This window comes from Mustela nivalis, assembly GCF_964662115.1.
Source record: "Mustela nivalis genome assembly, chromosome: 1".
Lineage (NCBI taxonomy): Eukaryota > Metazoa > Chordata > Mammalia > Carnivora > Mustelidae > Mustela > Mustela nivalis.
The window spans coordinates 27,776,375-27,803,732 of record NC_139020.1 but is presented as its reverse complement, the minus strand read 5'-3'; the positions used below and the strand labels follow the sequence as shown (position 1 = coordinate 27,803,732).

General features: G+C 37.1%; 1 protein-coding gene across 4 annotated transcripts in view; it reads right to left on the bottom strand.

Moving 5' to 3' along the window:
* Positions 1-11,684: 11,684 nt before the first annotated feature.
* NRIP1 (nuclear receptor interacting protein 1) overlaps positions 11,685-27,358 on the bottom strand; it is a 98,804-nt gene continuing 83,130 nt past the window's right edge. For all 4 annotated transcript variants that reach the window (XM_082689194.1, XM_082689195.1, XM_082689193.1 and 1 more), the window contains one exon: positions 11,685-16,016. In XM_082689194.1, coding sequence (XP_082545320.1) covers positions 12,194-15,664 — 3,471 coding nt within the window. In that variant the 5' untranslated portion in view covers positions 15,665-16,016 and the 3' untranslated portion in view covers positions 11,685-12,193. The remainder of the gene's footprint in view (positions 16,017-27,358) is intronic.

Genomic DNA, 27,358 nt, shown 5'->3' with positions numbered 1-27,358 from the left:
AGTTAAAAAATTTTTTTAAAAGGAGCACCTGCATGGTTGGCGCCATCCATTGCATATCGGACCCTTGATCTCAGCTCAGGTCTGGACCTCAGGATTGTAAGTTCAAGCCCTGCATTGGACATGGATCCTACTTAAAAAAAAAAAAAAAGTAAATACATAAAACATTAAAAATCATACAACCTGAAATAATATCAGTCAATGTATATGAATAGACAGTTACATGATACCACAAGTGAATATCTCTCTGTTGTTCCGCTGAGCCTTGGTGAAAAGAACTCATCCTCATTTGTGCTGAGTCCTGTGATGTCTTCCTTACAGTGAGCCTATAGAAGTCTGTGTTACAACCAGAACACTTTTGTTTGGATTAGTAAATATTGTTTGAACCCTTAGGTTTAATTAATTTTATCTTCTGGCCTATCGCCTAGAGTCTGGAGAGGGAAGGTGAACTTTAAAATATAATCAAATTAAATTCAGTAATCAAAAGATTATTGTTCTAAAAAAAGATTATTGTTCTATGTTCACACAAATTGTAAAATAAAAGTTGATATTGCTGAAAGCTCATCAATATTTCTGGTTCTTCTTCTAGCTACAGGATGCAACTATATTTCCTACACCCCTGAAGTTAAGCTGGCGGAAGCTTTGTTTCACGTAGTATGAAGTGTTAGGTCGTTTCAAAGCTGGTGCTCAGCTCACCATGCTCTTTAGCTCTGCCATGGTAACCACTGACCTTTCGGGACAGTGACGGCTCCACCACCCCAGGTCCCAAAGCAAGCATCACCACAAACAAAGCCCTGTTCCAACTCAAGTCAGACACATAGCAAGAATATGAAATAAACTGTGGTTATCAGGCACTGAGAGCTTGGGTTGTGTGATACTGTAGTATCATTCAGCCGAGGCAATTGATACATCCAATGAAATCGATGGGCTTGGAATTGACTGTTAAGCCCTGTTGGTGCACAGGAACGGTGGGAAATTTAAATCACCGGAAGATAAGCTCTGTCTCTGAAAACACATACCAAAAAACAAAAGAAAGTGCACACAAACACTTGTGTATTGATGTTTATAGCAGCTTTATGCATAACTGTTAAATCTTTGGAAGTTCCCACGATGCCCTTCAGTAGGTAACTGGATAAGCAAATGGTGATACATACATACAACAGAATATTATTCAATGATAAAAAGAAATGAGCTGTCAAGCTGCAAAAAAGACATAAAAGGAAACTTCAATGCATATTGCTAAGTGAAAGAAGCCAATCCACAGAGGCTATATACTGTGTGATTCCCATTTTACAACATTCTGGAAAAGACAAAACCATGGAGACAGTAAAGTGATCATTGGTTGCCTATCAGTTGCAGGGGAAAATGGGGGATGGAAGCAAAGGTGGATGAGGGGGAGAATAGGTGGGGCATAGGGAATGTTTAAGATAGTAAAATTGTTCTGTATATTGCTATTACAGTGGGTTCATGTCATTATATTTTTGTCAAAACCCATAGAAGGTATAATAGAAAGAGTGAACCCCAACGGAGACTATGAATGACAATTAAGACTTTATCAATATTAGTTCATCAGTTGCAAAAATGCACTGTATTAATGCAAGGTATTAATAATAAGAGAAACTGAGTGAGGGAGTGTGGTATGTTGATATGGGGGAATGCTCATACTTTCTGATCTATTCTGTAAACCTGAAACTGCTCAAAAGATTCAGCGAGGGGAAAACAAAAAAGAAAATTAAGAATAATTTTATTGAACTAAATTCCAAAGAGCCATTTAAATTATTACAAGTTGAATATGAAAGTGTTGGCAGGTTGTTGTGTTGAGGTTGGTCTGGTAGATTCAACTGTGGAACATTTGATGGGCCAGGAATATTGTCCTGGCAGGATATGAAAAAATAAAAAAAGAAAGAAATGAAATTCTTGGAGAAAAGAGAATAGATTTAGGTAAATTATGGACAATGAGAATGAGGAAAAGAGTCTTTCAAAACAGTATGTGCCAAAAATGTGCCATCTTATGGACAGAAATAAAGCTTTAGCTCAACATTGCTTAAGCAGGTGACTCTGAAGAATGTGGCTTTGAAGAATTTGGTGATTAGAAATAAGGTCAGTGGTAAGGACCCACTTTGAAAGTGGGAGCATAAGGCACCCTACGGACCCACACTCCCAAGCAAAACAATATAAACTGATGACTTTTTTTTTTAAGTACTCTGAAAATTTTCCTAAGGGCAGTGAGCAAATGAAGAAGACATTTGTATAAGAAAAATCTCTGTTAAATCTTGGTAAGAACAGTGAGAGTCTACGGCATTGAACCAAGATCGGCACCTTTTCCTCAGCCATGGTTTAGTGGGATGGAAAGTACCCTCAAGTTGGGTATGGCTGAGAGGACGAGGATCCCCTCCCCAATTCCTCTTTGAAAATGTATCTCTGGGCTGCCTGGGTGGCTCAGTAGTTTAAAGCCTCTGCCTTCAGCTCAGGTCATGATCCCAGTGTCCTGGGATCGAGCCCCGTGTCGGGCTCTCTGCTCAGCAGGGAGCCTGTTTCCCCCTCTCTCTGTCTCTGCCTGCCTCTCTACTTGTGATCTCTGTCTGTCAAATAAATAAATAAAAATCTTTAAAAAAAATAATAAAAGTGTCTCTCCTTGGAAGGGCCAGGTCACCAGCATTTCTCATCTCCACAATGCTCTGTGTTACAGAAGCATAATTTCAGGCAAGTGCCAAATATCAAGGAACAGTCCTTGACTCTACACAGTCCTTCCTCTACATGGCTTCCACTCTAAGGGAAGAAAGTCTACCCTTGGTGTGGCGGGCCAGGAATGGTGGGCATTGGCTGACCTAACTAACCACTGCTCACTCAGGGGGTAGATGTTTCCCACCAGAAATGGTGACCAGAGAGCCCTAAAGACTATCATTTCTACCCAGAACCCTGCTTTTAAAGCAAGACTGTTAACTGAGAGAAGCAGGCCACTATCTCTGCCCCAGCAATGCAACAATAATGGCTCAGAAATTTTGCCCAGGGGAAGAGGCAAGCCATAAGGGCAGAGAGTTCTGAAAGTCTTCCTTCATTTAGAACAGAGTTAAAGAAGTTCAAGCATCATGAGTTCTTGAAAACAATGAGGATCTTGATGGTGAGCAACCCATCAGAGGCTGGTAGCTCCATGAGAACAAGAAGCTAAGCCATAAACCAGCTATTTACCAGAGAGAATGAGGGTACGAGACTGCTAGGAAGAGCCCTCACATGGAACAGAACAAATCTCAAAGACTGGCTTCAAAAATTACTCTTGCAAAAGGACCCAAATTTAATTAGATCAGACAATGGAGCTATTTATGCCCCAGGGCATTGTCAAAAACAATAGAGCAAGGATCAAGCAATTAGTGGAGCCTAACAGCTGGGTGTGACACCAGAAGAAGCAGACAGTTTAACAGATCAGGGAAAGAGACAGTCCAAGAGAGTCCTGCTCAAGCAAACATTCTAGGATGCTGGTGCTGAAAGAAATTAAAGCCTGCAATATATGAAAACACACCCCATGTTCATGGATGGGAGGGATTAATCTTGCTAGGATAATATTCTCCCAAAGCTAATCTACAAATTGAATGCCATCTAAATTCCACCAATCACTGTTGCAGAAATGGACAGTCTTACTCTAAAATTCGGGTATGTAAATTTACAAAACCAACGATAGCCAAAACAATGTTGAAAAAGAAGAACAAATTTGGAGAACTCATACTTGTTTCACAAATGACCACAAAGCTACAGTAATCAAGATGGTGTGTTACTGCATAGGATAATCATATAAATCAATGGAATAGAATTGAGAGTCTAGAAATTAATCCTCACAGTTATGGTCAATTAACTTTATACTGTAACGATGTGCATATGTGGCTATGTCCAAGCCAAATTTTAGTTAGTTGTCCATTTTCTTTTTGAAAGAGTGACTACAGCAGCAACTATTGTAGCACAATTATTCATAATAGCTAAAAAGGAAAACAACCCAAATGTCCAGTGACTGATAAATAGATAAAATGTGGCATGTATAAAATGGGAAATTATTCAGCAAAAAAAAAAAAATAATAATGCTGTACTGATATATGCAACAACACGGATAAATCTTGAAAACATTAAGTTAAGTGAAGGAAGCCATTCACAAAAGATCATATATGGTTCCATTTATATGAAATGTCTAGGATATATAAAAATCCACAGAGACAGAAACTAGATTTAGCAGTTAATCTAACACAATGGGAAGAAACGGAGTTTCTTTTGGGGGGGGTGAGGAAAATGTGTCTAGAGATTATAGTGACTATACATATACTAAAATTTGTTGAATTATATACTTCAGGTTGGTCTATTACACAGTATGTGATTGTACAGTATGTATCTATTATATTTTAGAAAGAGAGAGGGAGAGAGATTGAGAAAGCAATCTGATAAATATACGAATAGGATGCTCTGGCCTATATCCCTGCTTGAGTGAGTTCACTTGCTGATCACAAGGAGCTCTAAGTTCTCTATGATCCCATTCACCTACTGGCATCAATGTCATCATTATTTTAGGAAGTTATGCTTTGACTATTGCAAGACCCTGGCTTCTTGGAACCTTCCTCAGATGACTATCAGTCACAATTTTGAGGAAAAGAAAATCCTGGAGTATATAGTGTGATCGCTTCGTGTTGAATACTCTTCTGCTAATCCTTAAGGCCATTTGGACATACAACAAGCATGATTTAAACTGAGACCTTATTTCTTCTCTTGGGGCTGGGAGCAGGCAAGGTAGTTTTTCTGAATAAAATGCAATAACTTAAAATCAAAATGTTTATTATGTTAATTTTATATCTGAATAAAAGGAAATTACATGCATCTGCTCAGTTCCACACATGAAAAATGAACTTCTGCTTTCACATCAATATAACACAATTTTTTATTCAGCACCTAACAAATCACTGAATGTATGTATTACTTTACAATACTCTTAAAACATGGTGATTTGGTCTTATACCTAAGTTGACACCATCAAAGCACTCTGATGTTTGAATATTAATTTGGATGGACTAGTTCATATATTGCCCTGGTTTCTTGCATTTCCACGCCATAGGGACCCAGACTGCCTTGAGAACCGGAAATAGCTTAATGCTAATTCCAGCTCCTTCCCTGATGAGGGTTTCAGCATCAAGGAGTTAGTTGTACCACACTCCCCAAGACAACATGTTCTGCCTGGCTTTGATTTTGTAGAGTTCGAGAGTTCCGACAAATGCAGCCCTCTGGAACATAAACACATTCATGACTGGCAGGAGAAGCCATGAATTCTTGCCTCAGGCCTATCTCAGCAGAGTGGTGCTTGGAAGGGTTGAGAGCTTCTTGGCTACAAGGCACAACTTCTAAGATGCGCCCTACTCTTTGGAGGGAGGTACAGTACAACAGGTTATTAGATTTTTACTGGTCAAACCCCCAATTTCCATTCTGCTTTCAAGAACCAGTTTCTTTATCAGGAATTTCTTAGCAGGTCACATTTCTGTGGATTAGAGAAGGCAGAAGGAAGAATACACGGGCTGGACCACAGAGATCACGAGCTCTGGGGCTAAAGGTGGCTGAAGAGGCTGGACATTGTTTCAGGGAAATGGACCCGTTCCTACATAAATAACTTTGTTCATGTCTCAGACTGGTGCGTGGGGGTCGGGGGGCAGCCTTTCATTTTGTGTGTGTGTGTATGGCAAAAAAATGTATTTGTGTATTTCATTCGTTTTCTGACGAGGTACACCTTTATTGAATTAGCTGCTTTGTATCAGGATTTGGACTTGCTACCGAAGGTCAGACTTAGAAGACACATTTCTCGCCTTTGGAAGAATACAAGGCATGCTGGCAAGTACTCTAAGGATTGCAACAAAGGAGGCCCACACAAAGCATTATGGGATTACAGAGGCCTGAAGGGGCTCTGCCCTAGAGGAGCCGCAGACGAAGGGCTTCTTTGAGGAGGTGATATTTCTTAAGTTGTAAAGACAAGTACAAGTTTATAAAGCCCGGGGTGGGGACGAAAGGGCAGAGGGAGGTGTTTTAGGCAATGTTATACGATTGAAAGGCACTGATGCCAAGAAGGCAGATGTGTTCCCTGAACAGTGAATTCTTCTTGGGAAGGTATGAATATCGGAATGTTCTGTGATGATGGGCAGAAAGGTATTAGCTGGTGGGAGCAGGAGCTAAATAGGAAAACGCAGGCAGGGCCAGAAGTCAGAAGGCATGCTACCAGATGGAACAGGGCTGGGTGGCACACCCAGTGGGGTGCTGACAGTCTTAAAAGGATTCTCGGTTCGATTGTAAGATTAGCTATAATGGCTGCCACAGGCAACGCTTTCAGTCTTCAGAGAAACCTGCGGTTTTCTAAGAAAACCATCTATTTTGTCCTTAAATTATTTCATGTTAATTAGCTAAGAGAAAATAAAATCTCCGTGTATTCGCACTTCGGCTCTCCTCTGTGGTCCAGCTGGTGGTTTTAGAAAAATAGAGGCTAGGGGCATCCACCCGGGAGAGGCCACATCCTTTTCCAGAAGTGATTTCACAGGGGGATGCTGGGTCAGCAGATAGGACTACAGCACACAGTCCAGAATGGTCATAAACTTCTCTCAAAGTTCAGAGCACCTCCCAATGAAACTTGGTAAAAGCAAAGACTGGAAAACAGAATTTGTCTAGGTATATGAGTCACTGAAAAGGCTGTAAGACTGCTTGGAATGACTCAAAAATCCTCTTGCTCTGACTGCAGAAAAAACCAGGTTTGTTTGTTTGTTTTAAGAAGAAAAAGAAAATTAAATAAAACCTGGGTTTATATAGTTATTGTCAGACACTCAGGGGAGCTCTTGAGTGCAGCAGCACTTCCTCAGGACTGATTTATTAAGTTTTCATTTATTTATTTACTTGTTTACTTATAAGTTTATAACATTCAGATTTTATTTCCAATATTCTGCTAAAACTAAAGAATACATTAATTCTGGTTTTTCAGAGGAGTCTTTAACTTACTGAGGAAGATGCACCTTAAAAATGTTGTAAATATTACTTTACCAACCATTGAGAGAAACGTAGTTCATGCTAAATGATACCAATAGCTCCCACCACCAGACCTTATGAGGTGCATATTTGATACCTCTCTTAGCTTCATGGAATAAACACAAAGTGACATGCTTAATAACAAACATTTGAAACTAAAGTAGTTTACTTTAGTAGTATATATAAAGTAGTATACTTTAGTAGTATATATAGATAGATGGATATAGATAAAAATTATCTATAGATGATATCTATATCTATATCTAAAACCAAATAGGACACAGTTTAGTGATATCAGTGGTGGGAAAAAATTCTGATAATTAAAGACTTCATATTTAAGTCATGGGCTCTATCTTGTAGTCAAGAATTAGTAATTAGTTCTCTTATTAAAAATCCCTTTGGGGTGCCTGGCTGGCCCAGTTGGAAGAGCATGCAGACTCTTGATCTCGGGGCTGTTGAGTTCAAGCCCCATGCTTGGTGTAGAGATTAAACAAACAAACAAACAAACAAACAAATCCCTTACTGGGCAATTAATTACTCAGTACACTTATTATGCATTTTCAGAATATAAATCAATAAACAGGGCTATGCTTCTAATGATGGTATCTATATATCTGTATCTATATCTATACATCTATATCTATACAGCTATACATTATAGCAAAGTATAACTTCAGTGCTTGGATGATGTAGAATAGCTGAATGTATTTCTGCTACTTGGTGGTTTTTCAGAAAAGGTTTATAGACCTGTTAGGAGAGTAGCTGCAACATTTTTGCTGTTGTAACAGACTTATTTTAGTGCCAGAAAATAGACATTCATTTTGGGAAAATGTCTTCCTCCTAAATTATCATTAATAATCCTTATGCAAAAATAAAAGTTCCCAGGCCATCGGTTCACAGGAATTGTTTTTTTCCTAAATAAATTTGTCTACCTTACTTATTACATATTTTGCTTATCATTGTCAACTAGTCATTACCTATATACATATGGTATATATTTACATATGGATGCCTGGGCACACGTGTATATACATTGTTTTGGAAGATGACTGAAGACATTTATTTATTTATTTATTTAAATATTTATGTGGTTTGAGAGAAAGAAAGATGGAGAGAGAGACACCAAGCAGGCAGGGGGAGGGGCATAGGTTGAAAGATAGAATCTGGAGCAGAGTCCCGGCTAAGCAGAGAGACCCACAGGGGACTCGATCCCATGACTCTGAGGATCATGACCTGAGCTGAAATCAAGAGTCGGACACTTAACAGGCTGAGCCACCCAGGCGCCCTGACCTTTTTTTTTTTTTTTAAATTTAAAATGAACATAACACTCATTGAAAATTGGATAAAACCCAATAAAATCTTATTTTAAAACAAATGTTTATCAAATCTTTATTTCTGAACACTTTACAAATTCTTCCACACTTTGAAAATCTACAGTCATCATTGAGTTACACACCAAACAATGGAATCGAGGCAAGGTAGGCTGCCTGCCTCTTTGAGCTACACTTCAATTGCCCTGCCTCTAGATACATTAACTCACTGGCCTCGGCCTTCTTCATTTTCTTTCGGAGAAGGGTAAAGTATCCTTGAAGACTTGCTACTTTCGTGACCAGGGAGTTTTATATTTATGGAAAACCTAAAAACCAGAGAAAGCCCACAAAATAACAGTCATTTGAAACCAAAGACAATGCATTTTTTTTCTCATTTATTCAAATTCACTGCAGGAAGTAAACACTAAAAGATTAAAAAACAAAACAAAAAAATTCACACTGCAGTATGTACAGTTCCATGACATCACATGAAGAAATTAAATTTCTAATAAAAATGACAAATTATATTACGAAGCAGATCGCATCAAAATTGGTTGTGTAAACGCCAGAATTCATCTCATGAGTGGTAATGTGCCTGTATTCCAGCATACTGGGATACTCCTGGTAGAACAGTACATTTCCAATGGGATTAAAAAATTCATGAAAGTAGTTGTGTGAACTTGTCATGTTGAAAAGTGGTTGACTTGATTTTAAAAAGTTTTAAGACCCTTGGATTCAAAGCACATTCTTCCACAAAGCTTAAACCACAGAAGTCATATCCAAAAATGGAATACTGTCATGTTGGGATGAACATCTGATCTGACTTGTTAAGACGTTTTGCCAAATGCACAGATGCACAGGGTCCCCCATGCATTTTTCATGCAGCAGGTAATCACAACTTAAATAAAAGGTTTATTCTATACATTTGTCCAGACTTGCAACTGTATACATACATGCACAATTTTTAAACCTGTCTGATTATATTTACACTTATACATGGAATATACAGAAACCAAAGAGATTAAAAGGCTTTTCTGTTGCATTAGAACAATACAAAATATGTATTTTTCATTAAGGAAATCACTATTTACATCAACTTTAAAAACTGATTTTAACATCTTCGTGTAACAAGTCAATATATATATATATACATATTATATATATATATATATATATAAAATATATACTCTCACCAGTTTACTCTTCTGTAACATGTACCAGAGAATAAACAGGCAATGCTACCTTACTGTTGTCAATGAGAGCTGTAGTACCCTTTCACAAATGACTTCATTGGGAAGAAATTATCTAGTATCTAAAATAGTCCTTGAAAATGTGTATATGTGCATCCTTGTATCTACATATGCATAAACAAAGTGAATTTATGGATGTGTGCCCTTTCTTAGTGTTCTTCTTTAAGATCACCCTAAATTCAAATTGGGGACATTCTCTAGTAAATCAGAACATCGTTTTTCTGGTCATGTTTAGCTACGTATTATATATCCTCATTCCTTTAACTGTGAACGACGACAACAACAAAACCAACCAACCAACCAAAGGAACAAACAAAAATACAGCAATGCTGGCCCCTGATGTTCATTCCCCTGACCTCAATTTCCCTCCCTTGTGAAAGCCCATTTTCCCCCGACCAAAGGGGAATACCAACAATTTTTCTAGCATATCTCTAAGGCTCCAGACCTTTCATAATGTAGCAGGGAGAAAAATGACTTGCTTAAAAGCTTATTTATAGGATGTAGACAATAAGATTGTCACAAAGTCAATATGGGATGGAGTAGAATATATTCACTGGCCAGGGGGATTTTCACTTCAGAATAAGTGTATGCCTTCATCTCTCCATGATGTAGCATAATACTCACTCCTGACTATTGTTTTATAATATAATCCAGTAACTATTTACAAATCATTTTGAGAAAAAATAATCATTTAGGGTTTTAATTCATATTAGGAAATAACGCCCATTTTTAATATAAAAATCTTAGAAACAACTTCAAGTAGAACAACTTCAAATAGATTTCCTTCTAATTAATAGTTGATTATATAACAATTTGTTGATAGGTCAGTTGCAAACCTGGTTCACTTTTAACAATTGTGGACAATGAAAGCTGAACTTAAACTTATGGACTTGTTGCGAGATCAAAACCCCATGTGGCTCAATAATAAGTTCTTCCAAGATAATATTAATGTTTACTTCTAATTGCAATTTTAAAATAATAGGTCCAATGGAGTGATCGTGTACAACTCTGTCATGTCTATGTGCCCTTTGAACTTCTCTGTTTAGTCAAGCTGAGTTTAGTGCCTTCCTTGGGTTTGAAATGTTTTCATCTTTGTCAGCAGTGATCTTAGGACAATGATTTCAATAGAAACTAAGGATGTTTCAGAAGTTTCCAAACCATCCTGGAATCACCTGAGTTTGGTAAGTGGCCCTGTTATACCATCCCTAAGGCTAATTAAGTAGATGTTACTCATTAGAACACATAAATAATCATAGATTTTCCTGAGATGCTGAGCCAGATATGAAAGTTGTCCCCTCCACCCAATTTTTTTTTTTTTTGTCATAAAAAGTATTTCGAACCCGATTTTCCAAAGACAGAACGGTTATATATGAACTACAATATTGCAAATTTTGAGTTGATGTATAACTAACTGTACTGGGGAAAATATAGGCATCAAATAGTTGGTTTTTTTTTTTCTTTTTTTTTTTTTACAATCCTGTGTTCTGAGAAAAGTCATAAGCAATGGTTCTCAAACTTCAGCATGCAGAAGAAACATCTAGGGAGTGTGTTAAGATGCAGGTGGGAGATTCCCCGGTCCACTGAGCAGAGCTTCTTGATCTGTAGATCTGAGATGCTGCCTGGGAATCTGCATTTTAAAACAAGGGCTCCAGATGATTCTAATGCAGGTGGTCTGAGTCCAGCTTTTAAGAAACCCTGGTCGTAAGACTCACAGGTACCACAGAAATGGTGAGAAGTAACTTTTACAAGAGATGGTGAAAACTGTCCAAAGAAAAACCATTTTGCTTCTGTTAAAAACAACTTCTTAAATATTCACCTGTTCAGGAAACCACCTGAAGGTAAATTGTTAACTTTCCTAATTCTGTAAAAGGAGAACTATTAATTTAGTAAAGTAGCTAAAATACAAAAATGGAAATCTGCCTTTTTTGAAGGATCTATCAAACTCCCATCAATTGTAACCAATTTTTATTAAGTAGTACAAGGTTTAAAGAAATAGATATTGAAAAGGACTGGGGTAGGGCAGACACATTGGGAACCACAAAACCCCTTCCAAGAGTTAAAAATAAATATGTTGTTTTAGCAAAAGTGAAAAATGTAAGCATTTTCTTTTCTAATTTGGTTCTGAGTCAGATAATGAGAAGTGAATTAGGTTTTTTTTTTTTTTAAACTCAATAATTAACATTTCAAGAGTTATTTAACAATTTGGATTTAAAAACAAATGTGTTATGCAGGCTGACTTCTGAAAAGCAAAATAAAGTACCCTAATAAAGGCAGCAAAATGCGTTAATCCGCTATGGATGGAGATTTACATTTTCATTTATGCCTGTTATCTGAATATAAAAGAATTTCATTCATAGGCTACTCACAGTTGTTGTCCGATGCATACAGAGTGGTAAACAACCAATTGCTAGTTCAGTAGTTTCCTCATGACATCTAACGTAAAGCAAAAAGCAGTATGCATATTTAAACATCACCAGTAACCAATACTTTTCAAAATGAAAAAAGTTTCAATTATACCATGCTTTTCTCAAATCATGCTCTTATTTATACAGATCGCAAGTTCATACTAAGCAGTTTTAAAAAGATCCGAAGCTGGATGGCAGGTACGTTTTATTCTGATTCTTTTTTTATTGTTAGCACGTTTCCCAATAGTCCGTAAACTTCTCCATTGGCGCTGTGTGGACGAGAGGCGTTACTCCCCATATGGCTATTATATGGGCTTCTTAGATTAAAGAAAGAAGCTTTAGTTTCTGTGGCGGGAAGTAACTCTTCTTTGACTGTAACCTGTGAGATGCTTTCGGCAGGTGCAGGCTCCCTCCAAATGTCCTTGTCCTGCGTTTCTCGACTGGTAACAGCACTGCCTCCCTTCTGAAGCATGTAATACAGTATCGGGTTAGTTTTGGTCAGCCTGGGACAGTCCTTCTCATACTCATTCTTATCCGCATCTGTGATAACCCACTTAATGGGTCCCTTCTCACCGGTCACGGAACACCCGTTCAAAAGCCCAGATTCCGGTCTAGACCCTGCACAGCCCAAGTGCTCGGGGAAAGGGGGACTCATGGGAGATTTCACTACTCCTGGGTACGGAAATGTCCTGCTATCCATGCAGCCGCCGGGCTGAGGGGAACCGTACATCAGTCCGTTCAGAGAAGAAATGCTGAATTCAGGTTTGCTATTGGTCACGTTATTTTTGTGTCCTTTCTTTTTACTCTCGACGACAGAGTTACTCCTGTGCTGGGACAAATCTCTTACACAGTTTTCTGAGAGAAGCAGCTGCTTCAGGACATTGAAGCTTTTGCTCTCCCTGGCCCAACTCCTATGTTCACTTTCGGGCGCCGCACCATGACTGGCAGGGTACTTAAGTTCAAGATCATTTTTGCTCAGTTTCAGCTCTTGCTGGTTAAGCAAGGACCCATACAGTCCTTCCGCAGCACTGTGACTGTTTGCCGCGTCCACGATGTTATTTTTCATCTTCTTAAATGGGTTCTCCAAAGGCTCAGTATAGAGCTTCCTTTTCTTAGGGACCATGCAAAGGTTCTTTGATTCTAGAATTGTCAGTTCACTGTGTCTGTGACTGTTGTCCAGCTCTTCCGCCAGGTAACTCTCTTGATTTTGTCTTAGCAGTCGACTCAACAGACCGTTCTTTGAGAAAGAAAAATCCTGAGGTGAAACGGGCTCCGATTTAAAGTCCTCGGACACGGGTAAGGCAGCTGCGCTTCTCTGCACGGGGGGCGCCACACCCAAGAATGGGGCCCCCTTGGCGTCGTGGGTCAAGTGCACATTTGAGTTGTGAGTATGTAAGTCATCGCAAGGCTCAGATTTGATTTTGACCATCAGTATTTGTTCACTTAAAGCTCTATCCGCGTGTTCCTGAGTACTTTCGTCTCTCACAGAAATCTTCTCTTTCTTTTCGCTCTTCCCTTTGTTGGGGTTTCCCAGGAGCAGCTGGAGGACAGTGCGCCTTTCAAGCAGATTTTCTATTTCAGAACCAGAAAGTCCTGATTCGGGACCTGTTGCTTGGCTGCTCAACGCCTTGTTTTCCTCCACCGTGTTTGTTTTATTTGCCAGCAGAGGACTGTTTAATCTGTCAACCATGCCCACGGGTCTATCTGTGTTTACACTTAGCAGCTGCCTGCTGGGTCTCTGCTCGTCTCCTGAGGTGGACTGCATTCCGCACTGAGCTAAGTTCTGTAACAGTTTACTGGCACTGAAAGTTGCGGAGTTTTGCGCGCCTTCATTCTGGACGGGCTTCTCTCCGTGCAACTCTTTGCTCTTCGTCAGGTCCATCAAGTGGCTGGATGCGGTGTTGGTGGGCTTTTCAGACTGAGAGCCGCAGGCGTATGGGGGGGAATTCCATTTGATGACCAGAGAGTGTTGGGAGAGATTGATAGGAGACTCTGGTTTCGTGGAGCCGAGTAACGGAGGAGTGCTCACGGGGGTAGTCCTGTTGGCACTGGGGCTTTCGATGACCGAAGTCCTCGTGTAATTCTGAGTACTGAACTTGGGCACATCGCTGGGTACTTCCTGAGGACTGCTGTTTCTTTCTACGTTTTCTTCATTCTTATGGCCAAGGAGCAACTGAAGAAGTGTTACTTTCTGGTGTGAATTTAGCTTAGAATTCCTTGAGGTATCTTGATCTTCTTTGATATCTACGGTGGCGGGGACTTTGGGATCCCAGGTATTTAGCAAGGACTGAGTTAAATTATCGAGAGAAACAGGCTGGTCAGGTTCCGGTTTCTCAATTCGATGTTTGCACGACAAGTCTATGGGCACACAGTTGGAATAAGAGCTTTCGTCGCCACTGCTGTCATCTGTAAAACTAGGGTTGTTATCAGAGTACTCATCAATAGTTGTGGGCGTACTACTATCCTCGAAAATGCTTCCTCTCTCACTATGGTGATGTCCGTTCATTGGCTTTGGTATGGTCTGGCTTTTAAGAAGATGTAGTAGCAAACTGTTACTAGCAGCTTGTTTGATATTGTTTCTTTCCAGTGAGTTCTTATAGCCTGCATTTTTGGGGGAAGAAGGAACGACACCCATTGGATTTTGGAAGGCCGTGTTTTTGCTCGCCATTAGTTTGCTCGACGATGTTCTTGCCTGACCATTGAGATGGCTCGACATTCCTTTCGAGAGGTGGAAACTGCCAACATCCTTCTGGCCGTTTTCTTGTAATCTGGCCATGGCAGCAAGTCTTTCACTTGCCGCTTGATTTGCATTTTGTGTTTTTAAAGCATGTTCCCGAGAATACTGCTGCAAATGGGCTTCACTTGAGAGGAGTAACGCTAACTGGCTACAAGCAACACTAGGTTTGGGTGAAGTGGCCGGACTAGCCCTTTTCTCCACCATGCTTGCGACAGCCTGTAATCGGGCAGCACACGACAAGGGTTCACTCATGACCTTTGTCCCGCTTTGTCCAACATGATGTGGCGACTCCACAAACCTGTCTCTGATGAGGTTTTTAGTTACATCGGGAAGATTGGTATCAGGCTTTTGATCTTTAGCTTTACTTTTCTTCAACAAAGTTTTTAAGTGACTTGATGCAACACCGTAGCACCTTAAATCTTTCTCCACTTTTAAAGAATCATGACCCAGTGCGTATCCTTGCTCCTTGAGGCTCTGCCTAATCTGTTGCGACAGAGCAACGGTCTGCAGCCTAGAGCTGAATGACTGAAGCAAAGAGGCCAGTAATGTGCTATCTTGTTTGCCTTTAGGCACATTGTCAACCATGCCAGCTAGCAAAGCTTCCTTCTTCACGTTTAAATTTACGATGGAATCAGACAGCCTCTTCCGCTTCGCGGCATTCCAGTCCTCCGAAGACTGTAAGAGTCTGGCTTTTTTGAGATGCAGCATGCCAGATCCCTGATAGGACTGTGCATTGAGAACTGGACCATTACTTTGACAGGTGGGAAATGCATTGCCAGAAATGTTAAAGTTCTGATCCTCTTCATTATGCCCAGCAGACTTTTTGTCAACGGCAGTACCTGATCCCTCTGCTGCCTGATGCATTAGTAATCCTTCTAGGTAAGTTAAAACAATAGAATCCTGGTGCACATCAGAGCCAAGCTCTTCTCCATGAGTCATGTTCAATAGAAGTGTTCACAAGAGCTTGGTTTCTATTCACGTTAAAGAATGGTTTTCTGGGGGTGAGTGAGATGTGACTTTAATAAGTGACTGCCAGTTTATCACCTTCCATAGTAATCAGGCAGAGATGCCCTGTGACATTCCAACCAGGATTTCCTCTGGCAACGACAAGGTGAAAGATAGGCAAATTCCAAAGGAGCCTGACCACAGGGCTGATCAACTCCTAAGCAAGAAGGAGCAGAAGAATTCCTCAATACACAGGTCTGCAGCAGCAAGCACATAGAATCCTCAGCGAATATACTGCTTTTCCTTCTTCATCTTTTGTGTCCAATTAAATGCAAATAGCAATGTTCTAGAAAAAGAAAAAAATAAATAAAAAAGTTAAGAAGGGGCAGAACTCGTGTTATGCTACCGATAAGCAAAAGAATCTAGTATTTGTAAGATTCTACATGTGTGTGTAAAACATACTTACATACGTAAAACATAATGTACATACACATCTATGCATTGTAGACAGTTCTTTGGTACATATTTTGCCATTCCTATTAAACTGCAACTTGCCACTGGAAATCCCATGAATCGATCCACATTGCAAATCAATTAGAGAAAATACTTTGGCATTATGTAACTGTCTTCCAAAGCACACCAAGTTTCTGAATTTTCATGAGCACTTTGCACAGAGTAATATGAATGCTAAGTCTCTTTTATAGTGATGTAGCTCTATAAGGGAGCTAGAATTAGCCTTCTTATTTTACTGGGAGCTTATGAGGGAACAGAAGCAGAGGTGCAGAAAAGAAAAGAGATCATGTGACATGGACTCATCTGATGAGCTGGGTGTAGGGTTGAGTACTACTTCTGATAGCATCCTTGAAACATTGCAAATTCCGTTAAGTAATCTGTAGGATTTCCGTTTTCAAAGAAATGGAAGACTGACAAGTGTAAGTATCTTACAGGCCTATGCAAAGTGTGACAGTCTTAGTCATATTCATAAACACTGAAGCATAATCAAAGCTTCGTTTTTACCATGACCTATTAAAACCAGAAGAGAGTGATTCTCTACATGCTCATCAAGTCTATTAGAGGTTTAATGTATCCAAAATCTTCACTCATTGCTCTAGGTAAAAATTTTAATGTGAGGTCCATTCCTAGCAGATGAAGAAGACAGGTTATGGATGAACTTGTAATTCTAAATTTCTAGAATGTTCCTCATAGAAAATACTCTTTGCCCTACCAATGCTATTTCTTTTTGTGTGACTTCATTATCAGTATAAATAAAGTATAAATAAACTATTATACGTGATTTGAAAAAAAATTTATAAGATTTTTTAAAATAAAAATCATTAATCTAGAAAAATGTGTCAAGGCACTTGTACCAATTTTTAGTTGAGAAAATGTGGTTACCATAATACGTGTAAACATTACCATGTGTATACAAGAGGCAATCACAGCGCCCTGTAGAAAGTGGGTAGGAAACAAATTTAGAATAGGCTTGAAGGGAAGATGAATAATTGCTTCCAGAAAATTCGAAGTCAATGTGGTTATTTTTCATTAATTTTTTTGGGAAAGAAAACATATAAACAGCACCATTATGAAACAGGGAGGAAAGACCTTTTTTTAATAGGAAACCTGTTTTTTAATATGATGAATCTGTAAATCAAAGGCTGCATTTCCTGAGATGCTGCTTCAAGAGGCGCTCAGTGGCAATAGCTACCATCGTGCTAGCAAAAATGAAATGCCGAAGAAAGGAGGAATTCTGAGACTACTTAAGGCTTGAATTCACTCAGATCCTACTATTAAAAACTCTTCAGGGAATTGAGTGAGCCAAATACTTTCTGATAACTTCCTTTTCTTTCCTTTAAATAAATGAAGCAGGAGAAATCATTAACAACCCTTCCTAGCCTTCCCAAATCTTGCCTTTTCATATTTCCATTATAAAGAATACAATTTAATTGACAAATTTAGAAAAGAAACAAGAGGAGGCAAGGTGACTGAATAGGGTACATCTCCCAAACTACAGATATTAGGGTATAATGTAAAGGATTACCACGCCTAATAAATAAACTTCTTAAAGTTAAAATCATGTAGTTAGTATAATATCCCGACTCATTTTCTTTTAGCAAAAAGACAACCACATTTTTTAAAGATTTTTAAAATTTATTTGAGATAGAGAGAGAGCACAAGCAGGGGGAGAAGCAGAGGAAGAGGGAGAAGCAGACCTCCTGCTAAGCAAGAAGCCTCATGCAGGAGTCGATCCCAGGACCCTGAGATCATAACCTGAACCAAACGCAGACACTTAACCAACTGAGCCACCCAGGTGCCCCATCACATTATTTTTGAATCTTTGACATAGAGTTTGTTTGCTTTTTTATTTTATATACAGGTTACTTAAAAACACTGCCAGATGCTTAACACATATATTCGGTTAAAAATAACTAAATGTCAACACACTATTAAGAATTAGGCTTCTTGATGGGTGCCTGGGTGGCTCAGTTGGTTGAGCAACTGCCTTCGGCTCAGGTCATGATCCCGGACTTCCAGGATCAAGTCCAGCATCGGGCTCCCAGCTCCTTGGGGAGTCTACTTCTCCCTCTGACCTTCTCCTCTCTCATGCTCTCTCTCACTCATTCTCCCTCAAATAAATACATAAAATCTTTAAAAAAAAAAAAAAAAGAATTAGGCTTCTTGAGAGATTGGTAAGCAATATATTTTAAAACTGGAATATTTTACAAAATACTGTGATTCAATGGCCTACCAGTGGATCTACTTGCACGTCCATAATTTTGACAATGATTTATTAGAGCCTGTGTCTACTTAAAGATACTCAACGGTCTTTTCACAAACACAATAAAGAAGAGACTTTACTTATATGGCATACACTTGCTAAGTGGTTTTGCAAAGGGAACAGAATTTTCCACAACATTTGGATTATGGGTGGTAAAAGAAAACCAAGAGCTTTGTAAAAGTAAGGAGGGGGCAGGGAAAAAAAAAGGTAGAAAAAAGTAACAAATGAACAAATGCAGGCCTCACAAGTTTTGTAACTCTCATGAGATTCTGTAAAGAATTTTAGTTTAGAAACTAAAACATGTTATATTAGTATACTATCTTTAAACATTAGGTTGGTAGATATGACAGGCAAAGCCAAGAAAGACTTAATGAACCCTAAATGTTGCCATGTATGAAGGAGAAAAAAATTAAACTTACCCAGTGATAGAGTAAAAGTTGATTGAATTGAAACTTAGTTGTCATTTTTATAAGGCGGTACCACAGAACTTTTAGAAAAACTGATTTTAAAAAAGCTCTCTGTAATCTTTTATAATATATCAAGAGGTGACTTAATCTTCATTTTAGATTTATCATTCTAAATCAAAATCAGCTCTTTGTAATTTTAATGGATTTGTTTAACCCTCAGTGTACCAAGAAAAATAGGCATCACCATTACCATCTAAGTGCAACAAACATTTTACTAATATTTAAGTCCATTTATGAATAGTTAATAGAGTAAGAATGAAGGGATAATATTTAAAAAATCAGAATTTTAAGTAAAAATTTACACATTCTTAATTCCGTATCTTCCTGGTTTTGAAAGATAATGGTAACTGACAGCTCATCAACTGTCCTGCAAGAACTGGGAAACATCCTTTAAGTACCAATTCCAGATTGGTACATGTCTAAGGGGTAAACTTTATCATCACCTCCGAGTCTTCTTTTTGTACTTGTATAATTCAAAATGTGTTACTTTAGAGAACTCTGAAAGCTCATAATGATGCTGACCAAGAGGACAGAAATCTTCCTTGTTTCATAATTGCAAAATACATATTTTTTATTTTTAGACTTACTAACACCAATTATAATGACCAACCTAATGAATTATTTCATATCCATGTCATCTCTTTTCTTCTGATCTCTTTTATTACAAACCAGCCTTCAATATTTGTCTACTTAACGATCATTTCAAATAAATTTGGATGTACCAACATCATAAAAGAAGAATACTGTCATACTTCCTTTGAGCGAAACAGAACAGTTGAGGTTCTTGTCACAAAATAGTGAGTGATGAAGCCCTTCTTATTGAAGTCAACTGACCAGATGAAATACTGTATTTCCTTTTTGTTTTTAGAACTATAGTGTTGTGGGAACAATGTGAGGTGATGGGTATATTAACTAACTTTATTATGGTAATCATTTTGCAAAAATGTGCATATCAATTCACCACACTGTAGACCTTAAACCTTCACAATGTTACATGTTAATTATACCTCAATAAACCTGGAAAAATATAAAAGAACTATAACGTTGGACTATATTGTTCACTCACTGATTCCTGAGTGTGAAAAAATTCATTGAGGATGTTGTCATCTGAAGACCACGTGAGAGCTGTTGCTTATACGGTCAATGTCACCATCGTCATTCATGTGTGGAGTACTACTAATCATTCTCTTTGCAGTCATCCCCTGATTCATCTAATTGGAACATCTTCCCAGGTCAACTTTCTTTTCTTTGACATTATAGATGGAAAATGGAAAATGCTGAATTTTCCGTTGTGTTTACTAAAGGCTTAGAACAGGAAGACTACAAAGACAGTGTCTCCAGACTTTTTAAACATTCATGAAAAATGATACAGAATTAATGGACTATGCAATAAGGAAACTGAAGATGATATAATGATGGCTTATTTCACTACTGCATCATCATTCTAGGCACTTCCATTATTTTCTCTTGGCTTATTCTTTTTAGTCTTTATTTGGCACAGTTGGAAATAAATAATGAATTAATTCTCAAGACCAGAAAATGGCAAAATACTTAATGGTATGGGAAAATTAAGGTCACTAAGGTTCTGTAACATATCTTTGATTTGGCACATATAGTAACAGCAAGATAACTGTTCTTTTCCTATTAAAAACACATTGATTAAAATGTTAAAAGAAGAGTTAAAGACATGCAATATAATCCTTCCTACTAGATAGAAATATTAAAAAAAAAAAAGTTTCAAAAACTAACACCAGATCCAAAGAACCCTGCTTGACAGTATATCAAGGATTAATGCAGTTCCTGATAATTTAATAAAATTCATGTAAAACTACTTTATAACATTAAAATTATAAACTGAATCTTCATTTTATTAACTGAAAATTATTTAGAAGCATGCAAATCTTTTAAATTTTATAAAGTTGACATTTTACTGCTCTAGCTAGCATATGGTTAAAAAAATTATTGTTAGATTAAAAAAAAAACTATTAAAGAAGTCCATGGAATCTTGACCATATGCACAAAACTGGGGAAAGATTCAAGTTTCAACACATAGGTTAGTTTAGTTAAATGTCTATCTAGTAAAATGTGTGAATTCAGAGTGTAGTTTTTTAAAGCTACATTTTCTTTAAGTACCTGAAAAATATGAAATTATGTTGAAGTCTAAGGTTTTTTTTTTTTTAGAACTTTAATCAATAAGATGGTTGTAAATAATTTGCACGTTAAGAGTTCCCAAATGAGTGTTATATTGATTCTTTGAAGTAGTTAAACTATTTTCATTGCAATGCATTTTGTATTCCCTATTTGGTAATGGCTTATTAAGGAAAGGGAAAATCTACTGAATTTTTAAGCACTTTTTAAAATGGCAAAACAGATTTTTATTTGGATAAATGAAAGATGAATCTAATAGAATTCTTGCATGTGTGACTACTTTTAATTGACAATAAATAAATTATGAGAAAGGTCTTCCTCCAGCTGTAAAGGATTCAGTATCTTACTTGCATCAAATTCTCCACTAGAAACACATTTCAATGACTAAACACCTATGAATTCACTTTTTATGGTTTTAAAATTATGTCTAGTGAATACCTCATGACTTCCAATTGTTTCCATGAAATCTCTTCCACTCTCTTCTCCATTATCAAGTAATACCTGCTTGAGTACTGAATTTAAAGGTACTTCTCCAATATCATTCTTATGAGCATTTTAAATTTTGGCTCTGGTTCCTCAAAATGCAAAAGTAACTGAAAGTCTACTGAAAAGTGACATTCAAGAGTAACTCCTATTGGACAATATTACCTAATTTCCACTGTAGATTATTTTAGGAATGCTTTTCACCCAACAGGCTAAGAAAACTATTAAGATGTTTCACTAAGCATTTAAAGAAAAATATCTGAGTACTAGGAAGATTCCAAAGTCGTTATTATTGAAACTTCCATTAAATCAATACAAATCGAGCTAAATAATTAAGAAAACTCTTGGTGTTCTCTAAGGTGAGACTTTGAAAGAAAGTTTTAAAAGTTGAAAAGGGAACAAAAATCCAAGATTTCTATTTATTAGAATTTATCAAAAGGACATAACACCAAACATTTTCCAAATGTATGAGATTAAGCTTTCTAAACCAAGGGCCAATGAGAAGTTATAATACATGAAACTCAACACTAAATTTCACAGAACAAGAAAGAAAAAAATAACATTTCAGATTGAGGGTCCTGGGACTTCCTTAAGAAGTAAAGACTACAGTCTTTATATATAAATAAAAAATTAGTTTTTACCCAAGTCAACAAAAACTACAAATAAAAAGGGAAATATTGCCATTACTGATACCACAGAAATGAAAGGGATCATAAGAAGTTATTATCAACAACTATACTCCAACAAACTAGGCAACCTATAAGAAATGGAAAAACTTCTAGAAACATACAACTTACCAAGACTGAATCAGGAAAAAAAATAGAAAATCTGAAGAGACATTACTAGTAAGGAGATTGAATTAGTACTAAAAAATCTCCCAATGAAGAAAAGCCCAGGACCAGATGGCTTCACTGGTGAGTTTCACTGAACTCTGAAGAAGAATTAACACCAATTTTTGTCATACCCTTACAAAAAATGAAAGAGGAGGTAACACTCACAAACTCACTTTTTGAGGCCAGCATCATCTGGATACAAAACCAGAAAAAAGGACACTACTAGAAAACAAAACAAAATGAAACCAAACCTAAAAAACTACAGGTCAATATCCTTGATGAATACAGATAAAAAAAATTCTCAATAAAATATTAGCAAACCAAATTTAGCAGCATATTAAAAGAAACATTTACCATGATCAAATGGGACTAATTCCTGAGATGTACAGATGATTTAAGACCAGCAAATCAATTAATGTGACACATCATATTAATGGAATGAAAGAAAAAAATGATGATCATCTTACTAGATGCAGAAAAGCATTTGACAAAATTCAACATCTATTTGTGACAAAAACTCTTAACAAATTTGGCATAGAAGAAATATCTCAACATAATAAAAGCCATATGTGACAAGCCCCCAGCTCACAACACATTCAATGGTGAAAAGTTGAAAGTTTTTGGTCTTAGATCAGGAACAAGACAATGGTGTCCAGTCTTGCCACTACTATTAAATATGGTATTAGAAGTCCTAGGTAGAGCAATCAGGCAAGAAAAAGAAATGAAAGGTATCAGAATTAGAAAGGAAGAAGCAAAAATTGTCTCTATTTGCAGATGAAATGATTTTATATATAGAAAATCCTAGGGGCTCAGTGGGTTAAGCCTCTGCCTTCGGCTCAGGTCATGATCTTAAGGTCCTGGGATCAAGCCCCGCATCAGGCTCTTTGCTCAGCGGGGAGTCTGCTTCACCCCCCTCTGCTTGCCTCTCTGCCTACTTGTAATCTCCATCTGTCAAATAAATAAATAAAATCTTAAAAAAAAAATCCTAAAGACTCAACCAATCAAAAGTCTGTTAGATGCAATCAATAAATTCAGTAAGGCTGCAAGATACAAAATTAACATACAAAAATCAGTAGTATTTCTGTATACTAGCAACAAATTTTCTAAAAAAGAAATTGATTCTATTTACACTAGAATCAAAAATAAAATACTTAGAAATAAATTTAACTAAGTGAATAATCTCTACTCTGAAAACTACAATGATGACAGCAAAGGAAAAAGACAAATGAGTGAAAAGGTATCCTGTATTCATGGACTGGAACAATTAATACTGTTAGAATGTCACTTTTACGAAAAGCCACCTATAGAGTCAATGCAATTCCTATCGAGAGTCCAATGGCTTTTTTTTTTTTTTTACAGAAGTATAAAATAACACTCTTAAAATTTATATGGACCCACAAAAGACACCAAATAGCAGTGGGGCGGGGGAGGGCAGCTAGAAAGAAGAATAAAGCAGGAGGCATCACACTTTCTGATTTCAAGCTATACTATAAAGTTATAATTACCAAAATAGTATTAGTATAAAAACAAACAGACCAATGGAACAAAATCTGGAGCCCAGAAATAAACTAATATTTGCCAAAAGAGTCAAGAATACTAAATGGAGAAAAGATAGCCTTTTCAGTTACTGGTGTTGGCATGACTGGATAGTCACATGTAAAAGAATAAAACTGGACCCATGTCTTATACCATTCACAAAAATGGATTAAAGACTAAAGTATGACCTGAAATCATGAAATTCCTGGAAGAAAACATAAGAATAAAGCTCCTTGACACGGGTCTTGTTAATGATTTTTGGAATATGACACCCAGCAATAAAGCAAAGCACAAGCAATTAAAAAAAAAATTAGACTATATCAAAGTAAAAGGCTTCCACACAGCAAAAGAAATAATCAACAAAGTGGAAAGATAAGTTATGGAATGGGAAAAGATATTTGGAAGCCATATGTCTGATAAAGGGTAATATCCAAAAAATTTAAAGAACTCATAAAACTTAATAGAAAAAACCCAAATAACCTATTTTAAAAAAGGGCAAAAGACTTGAGTAGTCCTCATATTTCTCCAAAGAAGATGCAGGAAAAAATATGCTTACCATCACTAGTCATTAGGGAAATGAAAATTAAAACCACAATTGAGACATCACCTCATGCCTGTTAGAATGAGAGAGCAAATGCCAATGTGGGTGTAGAGAGAAAAGTCCCTTGTATGCTCTTGGTGTGTTTGTAAATTGGTACAGCCACTATGGAAAACAGTATGGAGGATCCTCAAAAAATGACAAACAGACCTACCATATGATCTGGCAATTCTACTCCGGAGACTATATCCAAAGCAAACAAAGATACTAACTTGAAAACAGATCTGCATCCCTGTTTAGAGCAGCATGATTAACAAGAGACAAGATAGAGAAATAACTTAAGTGTCTACGGACTGATGGGTGAATGGAAAAAGAAGCTGTGTACACACACACACACACACACGAATATTATTCAGCCACAAAAAGAGGAAATCCTACCATTTTGTGACACAGGGACGGCCTCTAAAGCATTATGCTAAGTGAAATAGTAAGTCAGACAGAAAAAGGCAAATATGATATGATCTCACTTATATGCAGAATCTAAAGAAATATACAAAAATAAAACAACACTGCTGTTTGCTATCTAGGAAAGTCGTTAAGAGAGTAAATCCTAAGAGTTTTCATCATGAGAAGAAATCTTTTTCCTTTTCTCTCTTTTTTTTTAATTGTATTGATATGAGAAGATGGAAGTTAGCTAAATCTATTGTGGCAATCATTTTACAATATACGTAAATCAAGCCAGTATGCTGTACACCTTAAACTTATAGTAATGTATGTCAATTATTTCAAACTGGAAAAACTAAGGAATTCTAAGTATTTGTAAACATTTGAAAAACTCTGAGTTATTTCATCTAAAAAACTGTAAATATCATTTGTTATTCTTTTAATTATTATAACTACCATTTTATTAAAACTAAATATAAAAGACTGACCCCCGCTATAAGAGAAGCATAATAAATTAGTGGCAGAAATGGGCAAAAGTCAGTTTAAAAAAAAAATTAAGGAACAAAAAGTAAAAGAAACATTCAATTGCTGCCATTTCAAGGGGGAATAAAAGGGTATGGTCAAAGAGGAAGCCTGAAATTTCACTTATCAAAAGACGAATGTGTGGTTGTACAATTTGATGGGTACTAGGAAAATAAGCTTATTTAATAACACTCTGCGCTACTGGGGGCCTCAACATTAAATTAGAACATAAGAGCTTCTTGCCCTCTCCCAGGCGTTCTCATTTTAAATGTAAATAGTCTTCAGAGATTGCTAACAGAAGTCACTGACACTGTAGTGAGGAAAGCAGGTGTCCAGATTGCTCTGCACCGCAACCTGAGGGACTTACATATTTTTGCCCAAGGCCAAATTTGCTCCTAACTTCCAGGTCCATCAGCTTTAACTTGCTGTCAGCTGCTTCCATAAGAGTAAAATAGTGTCACTCACACTCCCTGTTCAAAGAGACTCCCCAGGACACACTAGTGCTTGACTTACTCAAGTGTTTAATAGAAGGACATGTATCTGAGGACCTCTTCAACTCTAAAATTTTATTTCTCTGATTCCAAGTAATTTATCAAATTGTAGTTGATGAACGTGACAGCATTTTAATCAGAAAGATGATAATCTTATCATAAAGTTGTGGAAATAGTCCTGACTAAGATGTGTTATAGTCTTTTTAGTGAATTCTGAGGGAAGGAAATGATTTTCAAAGAGCCATACACCTGGCACATCCAATACCCCCCAAATTATTTATCTTCGCTTTTGTCTTTGGGGGGGGGCACAGAATTTCAAACAGATATTTATTTAAAAGCCAAATATGAGCTAATGTTCAAACTGGAGCTTTGGCTTATCTCACAGTGACTACATACTACATAAAATGCAATACTAAAGATTTAGGATCCTTGATAACGTAGATAAAAGCATATGAGAGAGAGGACAATTATTTGTCCAGATGACAGAAACAGATATCCCCTATAACTGATACAGCAAAATAAAGAGCTTCTTTGTTCTGAAGGCTTATGTATACGATCAGATTCAATAAAATCCACTATCCCTTTTACTCTGCCTCTACAGTTTATTAAAAAATTCATTTTAAATAGAAATTAAGATGAAAAAGCTGGAGGTTTTTAAGTCAAAAAAGGCTCACAGAATGAAAGGAGCTAGAGAAAGAGCTCGGTCGCCCAACAGTTTCTCTGCCAAAAATGTAATGCTTTCCTGGATGCTGGGCTGCATTAGCTAGAAAACTAGAATACTTTTAGCTAAAATGAATTCTAACTACAACTTTTAAAAACCTAGAAGAGAATCATTATATGATAAAGAATACATACGATGTTTATTTAGCATTAATATTAATGTCTGTTCACTGCCTCCTACTGTTCTTGAGGAAACAACAGTTTCTCTGAAGAAACACAAAACACGCACTGACACATTATTTTGGTAGCACATCAATGTGGGAAAAAAGTGCTTAAATATAAAATAAATAGAAGGTATAGGTTCTATTAACCTTTTTAAAGACCTCTTCAAAGTAACTGGTGCTTTCTTTCTATTCATTTTCAAAAGTATATTTTCCAATCCCTACCAAAATATAAAGTATAATGATAAATGGTGCTTTCTTCTCCTAGAATTAAGTGTTTACACTGTGTGTGTGTGTGTGTGTGTGTGTGTGTACATGTGTATGTAGTATGTATACACACACACACACACACACACCCCAGGACATCCTTTGAGATTGTAGCATAAATCCTATTAAATTCAACTATGGTCTTCCCATCCCCAAAATAGATTTGACATACAGATACAAGCACAAGGTCAAGGTCACAGATCAGTAAGAAAGATTACCAACAGAACTGATGTAACAGCTGGCATTTGATCAAAGCTCCTGAGGTTTTAAGTACACTTACCAGATACTCTGCATTTACTCAC